This window comes from Meles meles, chromosome 9 (assembly GCF_922984935.1).
Source record: "Meles meles chromosome 9, mMelMel3.1 paternal haplotype, whole genome shotgun sequence".
Taxonomy (NCBI): Eukaryota; Metazoa; Chordata; class Mammalia; order Carnivora; family Mustelidae; genus Meles; species Meles meles.
In genome coordinates this window covers 74,816,553-74,833,091 of record NC_060074.1, presented here as the reverse complement: position 1 = coordinate 74,833,091, position 16,539 = coordinate 74,816,553, and the positions used below count along the sequence as shown (strand labels likewise).

Here is a 16,539-nt window from a genome sequence, read left to right as displayed (position 1 = left end):
AATTTTACAATAGAAATAAGAAAAACATCTGATAAATAATATATACTTATATCTTTAAAGTCCTTGAATTATTTAAGAACATTATCACTGAAGAGAAAGCACCAACTATTCACCAAAACAAGCAGAAGTAGTCCCAGCAGAAGGGTCTTGTTAATTTTTCTTGTCAAGTTCTTATAATTCTAACATGGGAAATTCTTCTGAATTCCTGTTGTCATATTTGTTATCAATATTCAACTCATTTTAAGTACTGTAATATATTTGATAAAGTGATCGTTCTGTTTCCTCTTATGACCATGTCATGTTTTGTGTTTACATTTTTATTACATTGTGCTTGTTACAAACCTTAATGAATGTTTAAAAATAAAATAAATTATTACTACTATCTTTAAAGTACCTGAAGTGACCAAGAAAATTGTGGTAGAAGAAAAAGTACGTGTTCCTGAAGAGCCCAAATTTCCACCAGCTGAAGGTACCTGCCTTTGCTGAATCACCACTAATATAAAAATCCCCTCTTATTCACTTACAATGGAGCCTTCAATGCCACAATAGAGCTTAATTATGCAAACTTCAATTTATGTTCTATAGCATAGTCCTCCCTTTTGTGATGACCCTCTGGAAACAAAGGCATCAGCCTAAAAGTTGTTACTGTTTTTGTTGATCTTCTTAAGACTTAATTGATATTGATCCCTTCAACTTCTTTTCAAAATAATTTATTTCGGAAGCTATTGTCAAGGAGCTTTGGAAACAAACATTCCAGATAACAATAGAAAATGATGCCAAACCCCAAGGACAAAGTATTTTTAATATGACAAATCAAGAACTCATCAGCAAGGCAATCTAGAGATGCATTGACTGTGTGTTTAGTTGGCTTATGATTTTGGAATTCTTGCCTTTCTGCTTGTTAGATCCCCTTTTTGTCTTGATATTTTATATCCAATTATATTTTTAAAAATAAAATAAATATCTTTAAAGCACCTGAAGTACCCAAGAAAATTGTTCCAGAAGAAAGGGTTCATGAAGCTGTTCCTAAAAAGCCTGAAGTTCTACCAACTAAAGGTATACACTGAAACTAATCATGACATGAAATGACTCTTTGTTTAGTTATTCATGGTTTAAAGTAAATGTGTGTGATGTTAAATCCTTGTATTTTGCTTCTTTATATTCTTATATATTCTTATATACCTGTTATTTATAACAGTTAATATACTAATATCTTTAAAGTTCCTGAGGTGCCTAAGAAAAGTATTCAAGAAGAAAAATCTCTTTCTGAAGACACAATGATATACAGTGAGTGTAGAAAAATTGGTGGTTCTCTTTGGTTTCATTTGTGTTTGTCTCCATAGCTTTTAAAAATAAGTATACTAATATCTTATCAAAGCCTAATATGCCAAAAATATTTGGCTAAAATTAAATAATTTAAATGGCTATTTGTCTCAGACAAGTTATATCTCACCAATTAAAAAAAAATAGTCCTGTACTTATAACATTGCCCAATTTTAGAAAAGTCGTTTACCTTTTTGAATTTGTCATTGTCCTGTCTTGTTAAACCGTTCTTTGTACAAATATATTCTGCTTTGAAGCAATTTATTTTTTCAGGCCATGAAGTAACTTTACTTCAACTACATAATATTTTAATTGGATTTCATAGAATCAAAATGCCCCTTTATTATTTTTTTATTCTTTACAGACATCATTGGAAACATTTTGACAATGTTGCTTAAATGACCATATATTTATAAAGCCATTACAACAGCAAAAGAACTCTCAAGCCATTTTTTGTTTGCTTTTACGTAAAATTATGATTAAATAATTTGAGCAATAAAATAATCTGAATAATAAGATATTTTGAATAGAATATTATTCAGTAATCTGAATAGTAAAAATGCCAGTACTCAAGATATCTTTCCATTTATTTTAATCTAAAAATACCAATAGTTCTGATTTTCTTTCATTTATTTTAATCTAAAAAATTCCCTTTTAAACCCATTTTTTGGGGGGGCTATAATACTAGGTTGGGATACATATATATGATGACTCCCTCCTTTGAATACCCTTTCTATGCTAAAGTCAGGTTATTGTCACCAGCCTGTCTTCCTTTCTAAAAGCTAGAGAAATCTTTATTTTCTTCAGTTGCCTTATTTTCAAAGATTTAATTACTTTTTTTTCTTTTTCTTTCCTACTTCCAATCCCTAAATGGTTCTTAAACTATGCAGCCATAAACCCGATATGGTCTAAAATTATTCCTAGATATTTCCTAAAATTATACTAGATTCCTGGAAAAGGGAAAAACTTATACAAATTTCCAGTAGGTCAAATGTAGGAGAATCAACCTTGTTCTTTATGGACAAAACTAAGAGCAAAGGAAAATTTCGCCAGTAACTTTCTGCAGACAGAATACAAGAATTATGTAGTCCCTGGCCACTGAATTCCTCAATTTTATTGTCATCATAAATGAGAGTTCTATATGATACAACTGGGAATGAGGCTTTCTCTTAGCAGATGTATTCTTGTCATTAGTTTGTGTCTATGTACTACTGGTAATTTGGGTGATGAGTGTGTACTATGTATCATGTTTTCTTAATACTATTCATCATTGCCTTGAAATACCCTTAATTGTATAATTACTAATATCTTTAAAGTTTATGAAGTGTCTGAAGAATCCACCACAGAAGAAAAAGTACTTGTGACTCATCCTCCAAAGACGAAAACCAAAATAGCCAAAGGTATATAACACCAATGATCTAGTCTGAAGAAAATTTATTTAGGGCTCATTTTAAAAGCTCAATCTTCTCCTGTGCTGTTTATAAATATAACTATACTCATATCTTTTAAGTGCCTGAGCCACCCAAGAAAGTTGTTCCAGAGGACAAAGTGTATGTGACTATTCCTAAAAAGAGAGAAACACCAGCAACTAAAGGTACATTTCAACAACATCAAACTTGGATGAATAACTTTGGATTCAAGACTCAAAAATTGTGTGTTATATGATTTACTGTTTTCACAACTTCTAAGTGTAAACCTAATAATATTTTTAAAGAGCCTGATACAACCAGAGAAGTTTTTCCAGAGGTGGAGTTACCTGAGGCTGTTCCCCAAATTCCAGAGCATCTGCCAACTGAAGGTATAATCCTTAGTTATGAAAATCTAAAGAGAATCTTTCTTCTTCAGTCTGAAAAATATGTTTAGTGTTTTGTGTAGGTTCTCAGAACCCCTAACACTAAAATACTAATATCTTTAGGGTTGCCAATGTACCCAAGACAAGGAACTTTCTACAACTTGCCCCCACCAAAAAAAAGTCCCATTCATACTATGCACAAGGATAAGCAATTAGAAAAAAAGTTAAATTTCTAATTTAAAGTTACAATATCTGTTAACATACCTAACTTTTTAAATATGTGTGTCTTCATGTCTTTGCCTTTCCTCAACTAAAAAATACTAATATCTTTAAAGTGTTGGAAGTCTCCAAGGAAGGTCTTCCAGAGCAGCAAGCTCCTGTTGCTAAAAGAAGAATACCACCACCAAAAGGTACAAGCCAGAAGAAAGCTGACTTTCATATCGCATGATTGTAGTTGCACTTAACACCTGTAAATATACTAATATCTTGAGAGCCCCAGATGCTACCAAGGCATATCATTGCAGAGAAGTGGGTCCCCCAAAGCAGAAGCTCAAGGGCGTATACATATTCCCATGAGCTATTCAAGAGAAAATAGAAGGAGGAAAAAATCTTTAACTTATCTCAATGGAAGGTGCTTGGGCTATAAAGTCTAACTATGAAGTCTCCAGGGAATATATGAAGACATACAATGTGTAGATCTGACTCAGATGGATTCTTCGATAGGAAATAGCAATTATTTTTCCAAAAAAAAAGGAAAAAAAAATCAGACTAGCAAAAAAGAAAGCTACACAAGACCACTTAAAACATTCATATCCCTGAAACTAGACCGAATTGGTTTAGCACTCCCGCTTTAAAGCAGAACTTAGTGCCATCAAATGACAGAGGTGCTAGGCTGTATACTGTAAATCAGTAATTTAGCTCTCTGTGGAGTTGAAATTTCAGGAGAAAATATAACTGCTTCTTGGAATTGCCTTTCTATTAAAATAAAATTACTACTAAACACAAACACACGAATGTAAAATAATTCTTTTCCCGTAAGAAGTAAGTATAGAAATATTCTCAGAAAACCATGACTTAAAGACAATAAAATATTAAACTCAACTTTGAGCAGTTCTTTTGGTCATAGGGTCTTCACCTGAGAACCTTCCAGAATTAAGGCAGTTAAAACTAGTTAACATTGGAATTCTGCATGGAACGCTTAGTTGTTCCTCTCATTATCTTTGATTTTTTAGAGCCCTGCATTTTTCCATTTTGAATGTTTTTAGGTAAATCAAAAGGTGAGAAAGTTTTAAAACATCCAGCTTAACAATTTCTTTATGATATCCAGGATATTCTGTAATTTAAAGAATATCTGAACACTTTGACATGATTTTTTCAGTCCAGGATCTTTGGGTCATTCTCCTCTCTCCTATACTTGAAAAACAAATACTTACCCAAGGTAAGGGTAAAATGAAGCCTATCCAGACAAGAAAGAAGCTCTTAGGTTCTCCTCAAATTAAATAGCTAAAAGTATAACATTAATTATACAAGATTTTTTTTTCACTTGAAGCTAATTTTTCATGATCTCATTTTCTATACATCCACCATTCTAAAAAATAAAATTACTAATATCGATAGTACCTGAGGTGACCGAGAAAACAGCTCCTGATAATCAAGTACCCATTCTATCCCTGAAGAATCAGACACAGGGAGCAGAAATGTCTCCCAGTCTGGGGCATTCCTGTAGGTGGAGTTAGGACTAAAGTCTTCTACATTCTGAAGAACAACGTATTAATATCTTTAAAGGACAGGAAGCTGTCCTTATAAGGAAAACACCCATGGCTGCTCCCCCTGAAATTGAAACACCTTCTAGTAAAGATATCCATCATTCTATCATTCCTGCCTTCATTCCTTTAATAAATGCCAATTATGTGTGTGGGGCTAGGGAGCTGAGGAATAATAAACAAAGATAATTAGGATTTGATTCCTTTCTTCGAAGCTTTATACATCATCCAGTTTTTAAAAGAAGTGCCCTTGGAGCCAGAAATGCCACTTTGGTGTAGTTAATGTAACCAACGTCTTCACTGATGCTTTAACCTCTAAGCTTGATACTAATATCTTCAAAGTCCCAGAAACTATGAAAGAAGTTGCTTCCAAAATGCAAGTATCTGAGGATTTTCCTAAAGAGCCAGAACCTCTGCCTATAAAAGGTGTGTGATACCTGTGAACGGATACTGAAGAAATGATTTGTCCTCTGCTCTTACAACTGTGCTTTTCTAATGTTCTTCGTAACACCTAAATGTAAATGTACTATTATCTTCTAAACACCTGAAGCTGCACAAGAAATTCCCTCTCGAGAAAATACTTGTGGGTGTTCCTATTTAAACAGAAACCCCTTCTAATAAAAGTATTCATTCAACAAATGCTTAGTAAGGAAGGTCCACTATGTCACAGGAACTAAGCCAAGTGCCAGTGAAGGGTGGGCAGCCCCTCTTCCCGAGGATTCCATGAGCTCCCAAGACTTATTTGATGCGTGGAGCAAGGGGAGAAGAGACAGGCAGAGAAGAGACCTCTAGAAAACTACACTTGCCCACTTATTGGGATTACTGTTTTCACTAATCCTTTTACATCTTAAATGTGAAATACTAATGTCTTTAAAGTGCCTAAAGCTCAAGAAGTTGTTCCTGCAAAGAGAGCTCCTTTCAAAAAAAGAGAACCTCCTTCAGTTGAAGGTACAAGTGACCATGCCCTCAAGCTAAAGAAGAAATAGCTCTTGTAGTCTTGAAAATATTTTGCTGTTCCTAGTGCTCTTCATAACACTAAATGTTAAAATACTAATTTCTTAAAGTGCTGGAAGCTCCCCAAGAAATCGTCCCTGAAAAGAAAACACATGTGATTCCTCACAAAAAGCCTGAACTTCCTCGTGATGAAGGTATATGTTGCTGGAGCTTAGAAATTTGGGGAAATGTCTTCTTCTGTATGAATATGTTTCTTGTCTGTACAGATTCTTCTAACCCCTAAATGTAAAAATATTAATATCTTTAAAGTGCCAGAGGCACCCAGAGAAGTTGTCCCAGAAAGGAAAGTGCATCCTCCCCCAAAGCCTGAGGTCGTACCTGTCAAAGGTACATTCTTTTTCTTTTTTTATTTCTTTTCAGTGGTTCAGAATTCATTGTTTATGCACCACACCTAGTGCTCCATACAATACATGCCCTCCATAATACCCACCACCAGACTCACCCAACCCTCCACCACCCTCCTCTTCAAGACCCTCAGTTTGTTTCTCAGAGTCCACAGTCTCTCATGGTTCCTCTCCCCCTCCAATTTCCCCCAACTCCCTTCTCTCCAGCTCCCAATGTCCTCTGTGTTATTCCTTATGCTCCACAAATAAGGGAAACCATATGATAATTGATTCTCTCTGCTTGACTTATTTCCCTCAGCATAATGAAAGGTACATTCTAAACCACCGTTTATTTAAGGTGGGTAGGGAGGGCCTTAGCAAGAATTACCAGGCTAGGTTTGAAAGCTCTTTTGTTGTATAAATGAAGTTCTTGTCTGTGTGGATACTTGTGACTCAAATGTAAATTTACTAATATCTTCAAAGTACCTGAGGTTCCCGAAGAGGTTGTCCCTGAGAAGAAAGTGCCTGTGGTGCCTTCTAAAAAGCCCGAAGTCCCACTTGTGACAGGTATTTGTCACCAGCCTTAGGTTTAAAAAGATTGAACTCTTTTGCTCTTGAAAATGTTTTGCTCTAGTGGTCTTATCATTTTTAAGTGTAATTTTACTAATATCTTTTAAGTGCCTGAAGTTCCTCAAGAAATTGTCCCTGAAAAGAAAGCACCCATGGTGTCTCCTAAAAAACCTGAAGTTGCACCTGTTACAGGTACTTGTCACTCACCTCAGACCTAAGAAGATACAGCCTTTCTGCTCTTGAAAATATTTTGTTCCAGCGGTCTCATAACCCCTAAGTATAATTTTACTAATATCTTTTAAGTGCCCGAGGCTCCCAAAGAAGTGGTCCCTGAAAAGAAAGTGTCTGTAGCGCCTCCTAAAAGGCCAGAAGTCCCACCTGTTACAGGTATTTGTCACTCACCTTAGACTTAAAAAGATGTAACTCTTCTGCTCTCAAAAATATCTTGTTCTGGTCGTCTTCATAACCCCTAAGTGTACTTTTACTAATATCTTTTAAGTGCCCGAGGCTCCCAAAGAAGTGGTCCCTGAAAAGAAAGTGTCTGTGGCGTCTCCTAAAAAGCCAGAAGTCCCACCTGTTACAGGTACTTGTCACTCACCTTAGACTTAAAAAGACATAACGCTTCTGCTCTTGAAAATGTTTTGTTCCAAAGAACCAGCTCCTAGTTTCATTGATTTTTTCTATTGTTTTTTTGGTTTCTATTTCATTGATTTCTGCTCTGATCTTTATGATTTCTCTTCTCCTGCTGGGTTTAGGGTTTCTTTCTTGTTCTTTCTCCAGCTCCTTTACATGTAGGGTTAGGTTGTGTACTTGAGACCTTTCTTGTTTCTTGAGAAAGGCTTGTACCGCTATATATTTTCCTCTCAGGACTGCCTTTGCTGTGTCCCACAGATTTTGAACTGTTGTGTTTTCATTATCATTTGTTTCCATGAATTTTTTCAATTCTTCTTTAATTTCCTGGTTGACCCATTCATTCTTTAGAAGGATGCTGTTTAGTCTCCATGTATTTGGTTCTTTCCAGCTTTCCTCTTGTGATTGAGTTCTAGCTTCAGAGCATTGTGGTCTGAAAATATGCAGGGAATAATCCTAATCTTTTGATACCGGTTGAGACCTGATTTGTGACCCAGGATGTGATCTATTCTGGAGAAGGTTCCATGTGCACTAGAGAAGAATGTGTATTCTGTTGCTTTGGGATGAAATGTTCTGAATATATGTGTGATGTCCATCTGGTCCAGTGTGTCATTTAAGGCCTTTATTTCCTTGTTGATCTTTTGCTTGGATGATCTGTCCATTTCAGTGAGGGGAGTGTTAAAGTCCCCTACTATTATTGTATTATTATTGATGTGTTTCTTTGATTTTGTTATTAATTGTTCCAGTCGTCTTCATAGTTCCTAAGTGTAATCTTACTAATATCTTTTAAGTGCCCGAGGCTCCCAAAGAAGTGGTCCCTGAAAAGAAAGTGTCTGTGGCGCCTCCTAAAAAGCCAGAAGTCCCACCTGTTACAGGTATTTGTCACTCACCTTAGACTTAAAAAGATGTAATTCTCCTGCTCTTGAAAATGTTTGGTTCCAGTAGTCTTCATAACCCCTAAGTGTACTTTTACTAATATCTTTTAAGTGCCTGAGGCTCCCAAAGAAGTGGTCCCTGAAAAGAAAGTGCCTGTGGTGCCTCCTAAAAAGCCAGAAGTCCCACCTGTTAAAGGTACTTGTCACCAACCTTAGGCTTAAAGAGACATAATTCGGGGCACCTGGGTGGCTCAGCGGGTTAAAGCCTCTGCCTTCAGCTCAGGTCATGATCCCGGGGTGCTGGGATCGAGCCCCGCATCGGGCTCTTTGCTTGGCTGGGAGCCTGCTTCCTCCTCTCTCTCTGCCTGCCTCTCTGCCTACTTGTGATCTCTATCTGTCAAATAAATAAATCTTAAAAAAAAAAAAAAAAAAAGAATTAAAAAAAAAAAGAGAGACATAATTCTTCTGCTCTTGAAAACATCTCATTCCAGTGGTCTTCATAGTTCCTAAGTGTAATTTTACTAATATCTTTTAAGTGCCTGAAGCTCCCAGAGAAGTGGTCCCTGAAAAGAAGGTGCCTGTGATGCCTCCCAAAAAGCCCGAAGTCCCACCAGCCAAAGGTAGTCACCCCCATGTCACTGCGTTTAATACCACCCATTTGTCTCTACCCTGTCTAATCATGAAAATACTATCTTTCAAGTGCCCGAGGTGCCCAAGGCAGCTGTTCCAGAAGAGAAGGTGCCTGAGGCTCTTCCTCCCAAACCAGAGAGTCCTCCTCCTGCAGGTAAGGTCAGAGCCATACATACTAGGGAGAAAACTGTTATTTTAGCTAGAAAATTATGTATACAAATATGACAACATAAAGGTGATATGATTCTAAAGAAAAGAAAGTCAGAAGTTAACCAGAATATCTTAGTGTATAATGACATGATAGAGTGAGGAATGTTTTAACCTTTTCTAAACACAAATTACCAATGTCTTTGAAGTGCCTGAGGTACCACCAAAGAAAGTCATCCCTGAGAAGAAAGTACCTGTGACTCCTCCTAAAAAGCCAGAAGCTCCACCTGCTAAAGGTATTTATTCTTCCAAGTTGTTGTTGGTCACCTGTTTCAGGGGGCTGGGAAGAGTGTGTATGGAACTGTCCGCCTGTCTCATAAATTGTATTTGCATGGGTAAACGTGTTGGCAATATGACCCTGTTATAATCTCTAACTAAAAGATACTAATATCTTCAAAGTTCCTGAAGCTCCTAAAGAAGTTGTCCCTGAGAAAAAAAAGTCTGTGGTTGTGCCCAAAAAACCAGAAGCACCACCTGCTAAAGGTATTTATTCATACCCCCGTTAAGAAGTACTGTCTTGTGCTCTTCCCAATCATTGTAATATATGCCTTTCCTATTCATAACTTCTAAAAATACTAATATCTTTCAAGTGCTTGAAGTTGCTCAAGAAGTTGTCCCAGAGAAGATAATTCCCAAGGCACCACCCAAAAAACCAGATGCGCCACCTGTTACAGGTACATGTTAGCCTTGATCTCGTTTTGAAGAAATATCTCTTCTTTCCTCAAGAAAAATTTTGGCCTTTTGCTCTTCAATAACTTAACTCTAAAACTACTAATATCTTTCAAGTGCCTGAAGTTGCTCAAGAAGTTGTCCCAGAGAAGATAATTCCCAAGGCACCACCCAAAAAACCAGATGCGCCACCTGTTACAGGTACATGTTAGCCTTGATCTCGTTTTGAAGAAATATCTCTTCTTTCCTCAAGAAAAATTTTGGCCCTTTGCTCTTCAATAACTTAACTCTAAAACTACTAATATCTTTCAAGTGCCTGAAGTTGCTCAAGAAGTTGTCCCAGAACCAAAATTTCCCAGGGCACCAGCCAAAAAACCAGAAGCTCAACCAGTTTCAGGTATTATTCACTCATGTCCTTATCTAAAGAAGAAGTACCTCTTCTGCTCTTGGAAATTTGTTTAGTCCCTTGACCTCATTAATCTAAATGTAAAACTACTAATATCTTTTAAGCGCCTGAAGTTCCTCAAGAAATTGTTCCTGGAAAGAAAGTACCAGTGTTGCCTCCTAAAAAACCTGAAGTTGCACCTGTTACAGGTACTTGTCACTCACCTCAGACCTAAGAAGATTCAGCCCTTCTGCTCTTGAAAATATTCTGTACAACAGTCTCATAACCCCTAAGTATAATTTTGCTAATATCTTTTAAGTGCCCGAGGCTCCCAAAGAAGTGGTCCCTGAAAAGAAAGTGTTTGTGGCACCTCCTAAAAAGCCAGAAGTCCCACCTGTTACAGGTATTTGTCAGCGACTTTAGGCTTAAAAAGACGTAACTCTTCTGCTCTCAAAAATGTCTTGTTCTGGTTGTCTTCATAACCCCTAAGTGTACTTTTACTAATATCTTTTAAGTGCCCGAGGCTCCCAAAGAAGTGGTCCCTGAAAAGAAAGTGCCTGTGGTGCCTCCTAAAAAGCCAGAAATCCCACCTGTTACAGGTATTTGTCACTCACCTTAGACTTAAAGAGACTTAATTCTTCTGCTCTTGAAAACATCTCATTCCAGTCGTCTTCATACTTCCTAAGTGTAATCTTACTAATATCTTTTAAGTGCCCGAGGCTCCCAAAGAAGTGGTCCCTGAAAAGAAAGTGTCTGTGGCGCCTCCTAAAAAGCCAGAAGTCCCACCTGTTACAGGTATTTGTCACTCACCTTAGACTTAAAAAGATGTAATTCTCCTGCTCTTGAAAATGTTTGGTTCCAGTAGTCTTCATAACCCCTAAGTGTACTTTTACTAATATCTTTTAAGTGCCTGAGGCTCCCAAAGAAGTGGTCCCTGAAAAGAAAGTGCCTGTGGTGCCTCCTAAAAAGCCAGAAGTCCCACCTGTTAAAGGTACTTGTCACCAACCTTAGGCTTAAAGAGACATAATTCTTCTGCTCTTGAAAACATCTCATTCCAGTGGTCTTCATAGTTCCTAAGTGTAATTTTACTAATATCTTTTAAGTGCCTGAAGCTCCCAGAGAAGTGGTCCCTGAGAAGAAGGTGCCTGTGATGCCTCCCAAAAAGCCCGAAGTCCCACCAGGCAAAGGTAGTCACCCCCATGTCACTGCGTTTAATACCACCCATTTGTCTCTACCCTGTCTAATCATGAAAATACTATCTTTCAAGTGCCCGAGGTGCCCAAGGCAGCTGTTCCAGAAGAGAAGGTGCCTGAGGCTCTTCCTCCCAAACCAGAGAGTCCTCCTCCTGCAGGTAATAATGACACTATCAAAACTATTATTTTTGAAAAGAAAAAACTCTCAGTGTTGTGAAAATCTGTTTGTAAACTATTTCCTATGTGTGAGTCAGCCCTAGCATTAAAATGAGCTTGTGTCTTTCAAGTGCATGAGGAGCCTGAGGAAATTGCCTGGGAAGAGCCTCCCGCAGAAGCTGTGGAAGAGCCGGAGCCGGCTGCTCCTCCGAAAGGTATTTGGCCAGCTGCTAAGTTGCCTTAGCCAACTTTCCACCCCTCTTGCCCTGAAAATTCTTTGAGCTTTGTCTTATTTCTCATTCATCTTCGCTGATTCTGAAATAAATTCTAATATCTTTAGTGACCGTGCCACCCAAGAAACCCGTCCCAGAAAAGAAACCACCCGCTGTGGTTGCCAAAAAACCTGAACCACCACCAGCGAAAGGTATTTCTCACTGCCACTAACCTCCTTCAGAAAAAGTCTTTTGGGTGTTGGGTTCCACTGCTATATCTATACCTAATGATTTCCATGTGGTTGAAACTATGAGCTAAGAATAACTAATATCTTTTCAAGTGCCTGAGGTACCCAAGGAAGTTGTCCCTGAAAAGAAGGTGCCTCCAGTGGTGCCCAAAAAACCAGAAGTCCCACCTCCTAAAGGTACATACAGCTGTCTACCATGTGATGGAGGGTAAACCTCCAATTCTTTGGAAGTATTTTGTGCTGTGTAAATGTGATGAATGTTTACTAAAAACTCTTCATAATGTTAAAATATTAATGCCTTTAAAGTGCCTGAAGTTCCAAAAGAAGTTGTTCCTGAAAAGAAAGTAACCGTTCCCAAGAAGCCGGAAGTCCCACCACCTAAAGGTACATGTCACTAATGAGATTCTGCAGGAAAACACTCACTCTGGCTTCAAAAGTTACTTATTACAGGAAACCCTGTTGTTTGTCAAACTTTTTACATTCACAATTACAAACGTGCCATTCTGGATTTTTAGGGTTGAAGTGTTTTTAAGTAACATCACTGGTTTAAGAACAGACAAACAAAAAACTGATGCATCTCTGATGTGCATCAAAGAGTTTGCTAACATAGTTTTGTTAGTCTGAATAGGCCACGTTTCCCTCTTTGCTATGTGGATCTCAGAACAGATTACTGGCCTTGGGAATATTGTTCTTGCATTTGTCTCTGAGTTATTTGACCTAGATGTGAACTAGAGATGGTATAAATTTCATGTACTTCTCAACTACCCAGAAGTAAAACTAACTAATATCTTTAAAGTGCCAGAGGTGCCAAAGAAACCTGTCATAGAAGAGGAACCAGCCATTGCTGTTCCCCGGAAAGTAGAGTCTCCTCCTCCAGAAGGTACCTGTTAGACTATTAATGAGCTTGCCACTCAAAGACAGTTGCTAATTGAAGCCTTGTTCTTTTTTTCTTATTTGCTATCTCTTGGTCATTTTCTGTCCTTTAATTATTTGTCTGAATCATTCTTAATTAGCTCTGATCTGGGTTTTCAATCAATGATCTCTCCATAGGGCATCATAAGCTTTATTAAAGTATCTCTAATGCACACAGAAAATAGGACAGAACCAGTGACTATAAATGACATTAAACTCCAAAAGGGCTTTCCAAGCATTCAGATCAATAGAAACCAGTCAGTGCAAATAAGATAGGTTTCATCTTCACAAAACTAAGAAAAGTTATTAATTAAAACAAGGGACGAAATCAAGGTTACTGGTTTTTATGTTCAGTGTTTTGTGCATTTTAGAATACTGTCCCATACATGGAATTACAATTAACTTTATCTTTAAAGTATATGAAGAACCTGAGGAAATTGCTCCTGAAGAGGAAGAGCCAGTTCCTGTTGTGGAAGAGGAGCCAGAAGCCCCACCCCCAGCAGGTACAAGGCAGGGTCCTGTACTGTATAGGAAAATACATGGCTTGATTTTTATATCTATTTCATACCTTCTTTAAGGTAAAATGTGGGTCTTCTCTCTTCTTTCTTGAAATTCGACTTCATTGGCAAGAACAGAAGTCATTTGCACACACAAAGCTATAGGATTTTACAGTGTGCCTACCAAACGATGGGTGTGATCTTTATTCATTCATTAGTGTTAGGCTTTCCATTATAATAATTTGAAATTCCTATCTTTAAAGTACCTGAAGAACCCAAGAAGATTGTTCCAGAGAAGAAAGTTCCTGTTATCAAGAAACCAGAACCTCCACCTCCTAAAGGTACTCATAGTAAAATACATCAGTATTTGCTTCATTTTTGTGTGCTGTCTAAAATTCAACAGTCCTTACTATTTTGTGTTGTATTATGTGTGTAACTGTTATCTAAATGTTGTCAAATTAATGTGTACATATTGCATCTTGCAAATTTATATTATTAAATGCTACTAATATCTTTAAAGTACCTGAGATGGCAAAGAAAGTTGTCCCAGTGAAGAAAGTCCCAACTGTCAAGAAGCCAGAAATGCCAGAAACTCAAGGTATTCCCATCATCATTGATATTAGTATCATTGCTTTTTTAAAGTAACCTGTTATCTGTCCTTGTTTTTGCATAACTAGAGACAAAATGTCCTTATTTAGTTCCAATAATTTTAATACTGCTCCTTTAACTACAGATTCTTAATTCTTGACATTTAAAATCTTTCTAAATACTCTTTTTAAAATACAACTAATATCTTCCAAGTGCCTGAGGTGCCCAAGAAACTTGTTCCAGTAAAGAAGGAAACTGTGCCCATTACCAGAAAACGAGAAGTCTGGCCAGAAAAAGGTACCTACCGTGAAGGAAAATATAGATTTCTTTGAATGCTCTCTGAGCATTTTAATAATGGCTCTTATGCAAAACCACATTTCACAGATGAAAAGGGGAAATAATGAGGGCAAAGAGAAAAAACAAGACAGATAAGCAGGAGGAAACAAATAAATGAGATTCAGTTGTGCTATGACATGGTTCCATGGGGTAGCAGAGGTCCTCCTCCGATTCGAGGGGTAAACAGCTCAATTCAGCATATTTTGGTGAATGTCCTACCATTATCAAAATAGCATGCTAGAAAAAATAAGATTTGGTCCTGTCTTCAAGCAACTTAAAGCTGGTGAGAAGAAAGCACAGCACAGCTCTAATAGAGACAGGAAGTGATCACACCTACAGGAGTATAAGGGCTATAGAAACACAGGCAAGGGAAGATAAATTTCAGGCAGAGCCATCAGGGAAAGCTGTACGAAAGAAATAAAAATTTAAGTTTTGATGGATTTTTATACTATATAGCAATTGAGAAAATGATTTTCTAGGCAAAGGAAAAATTTTTATCGAAGGCACAGAAGTAGAAGAGTTTAGGACGTTCAGGGACCTTCAAATAAATTTGTGCAATTTGAGTATGGATTGGTCTTGGGTTATCTTGAAAAGATAGTCTGGATATAAAACAGCTGAGGTTCATATTTTGGAGTTTTTCAAATGCGCATATCAGGCATGTCCTTTATTCTGTAGGTAACAGGAAGCTGCAAAGGCTTTGAAGCAGGTACACAAATGAGTGGAGGTTGGGCTTCAGAAAGATGACTGGCAATAGTTCTAGCTACCAGAAGACAGTGATAATAGTGAAGAGCCACTGCAGTCATTTAGGGTGATTAAGAGTTGGACAAGATCAGTGGTGGTAGAAATGGGAAAAGAGTGAGAGAGATGGGAGATCGAATTGCTGTCTGTTAGGAAAATAATTAAGTAGAGGAGCCCAAGATGATTGTAAGGGTTGTAGCTAGCTCTCCATGGGAATGGTTCATTGGGTCCCTAATTAATATTAGAAAGAAGATAGTGAATACATATTTTTCACTTTTCAAATATAGAAGCTGGGAATATGCATCTGGAGCTTAGGAAAGAGAACAGAGCTAGAGATGGAGATCTAGGAGTCACCCACAGAGAAATAAGAGAGTGCAGCAGGGATGGTTCACAGAATGTAGAGCCAATTTTTTAAAGCTTCAACGTTAGACCAGTGGAGAACACTGACATTTAAGGGTACACAGAGGAAGAGAAGCAAATGAAGAAGGCTGAGAAGACTTGTTAATAAAATTGGAATGTCCAAAAGGGTGCCATACCTCCAAAGCCACTAAGTCTTGTAAGATAAAGTTCTTTCCACTCTATTCTTTGCCTGCTGTTTGCAGAATCTTGCACATCTTCTAAATTCTTAATAAACCAAATCGATATCTTTAAAGTGCCTCAAGTACCAAAGGAAATCATCCCAGAAAAGGAAGAGTCCATTCCTATTCCTGAGGAGCCAGAAGCTCCCCCTGTCCAAGGTACATAGCTGCTCTATAAATCTTGGAAAGATGACAATTGTCTTCAACATCTTGCTTTGATTGTAAATGAGTCTTACGTACTTATCTGTTGTCTGTCTTTACGTCGTTAAGTTGTTGGTATTTTGGGGTCATCTGAAGAATATGTTATAGAGTATAACTAAGTTGATATGTTACAACTTAGCAGTTGGAAGATTCTATTGTGAATACAGTCTAAAATATAATACTGTGTTTTTTAAGTTGAAGAGTCTCCTGAGGACATAATGTATGAAGAAAAAGCATCTATAACCATTGGTAGAAAAGTGACTCCCCCTGTTGAAGGTATATACATATATATATATATATGTATAAACATAAATTTTTTTAGTCTCTAAAAGACTTCAGCCAGAAATAAAAAAAAAATTATTCATAGGGTGGCATTCTTTCTTGAAATTATATACAGAAGCATTCCAGCATGTGCTTGTTTTATTTTTCAAATAGTTACACTTCTTTTGAAGTAGAATATTTAACTTTTCTTGATAGTAACTAATAATTCCGAAAGATACAGCTTATAAGGCAAAACTGGAAAAATTGCATTGGATTCTCAAACAATAACCCCACATCAAATTTTACAAGTCATCTCTTTTGCCATCCACATATATCAAATAAACTAGTTAATAGGATGTTTAAGTGTAATAGAAATCTTTCCTCTTTTTCTGTATAAGTGAGTTATGTATGAATTGTGTATGAATCTTTACATCTCTG

At 37.1% G+C, this 16,539-nt stretch overlaps 1 protein-coding gene across 1 annotated transcript in view; it reads left to right on the top strand.

Moving 5' to 3' along the window:
- TTN (titin) overlaps positions 1 to 16,539 on the top strand; it is a 274,251-nt gene that overhangs the window by 137,685 nt on the left and 120,027 nt on the right. The window contains 14 exon segments of the mRNA XM_046018787.1: positions 392 to 469; positions 8,403 to 8,486; positions 8,827 to 8,910; positions 8,991 to 9,074; positions 11,089 to 11,172; positions 11,285 to 11,368; positions 11,449 to 11,532; positions 11,662 to 11,745; positions 11,871 to 11,954; positions 12,084 to 12,167; positions 12,297 to 12,374; positions 12,787 to 12,870; positions 13,319 to 13,405; positions 13,663 to 13,740. Coding sequence (XP_045874743.1) covers positions 392 to 469; positions 8,403 to 8,486; positions 8,827 to 8,910; positions 8,991 to 9,074; positions 11,089 to 11,172; positions 11,285 to 11,368; positions 11,449 to 11,532; positions 11,662 to 11,745; positions 11,871 to 11,954; positions 12,084 to 12,167; positions 12,297 to 12,374; positions 12,787 to 12,870; positions 13,319 to 13,405; positions 13,663 to 13,740 — 1,161 coding nt within the window.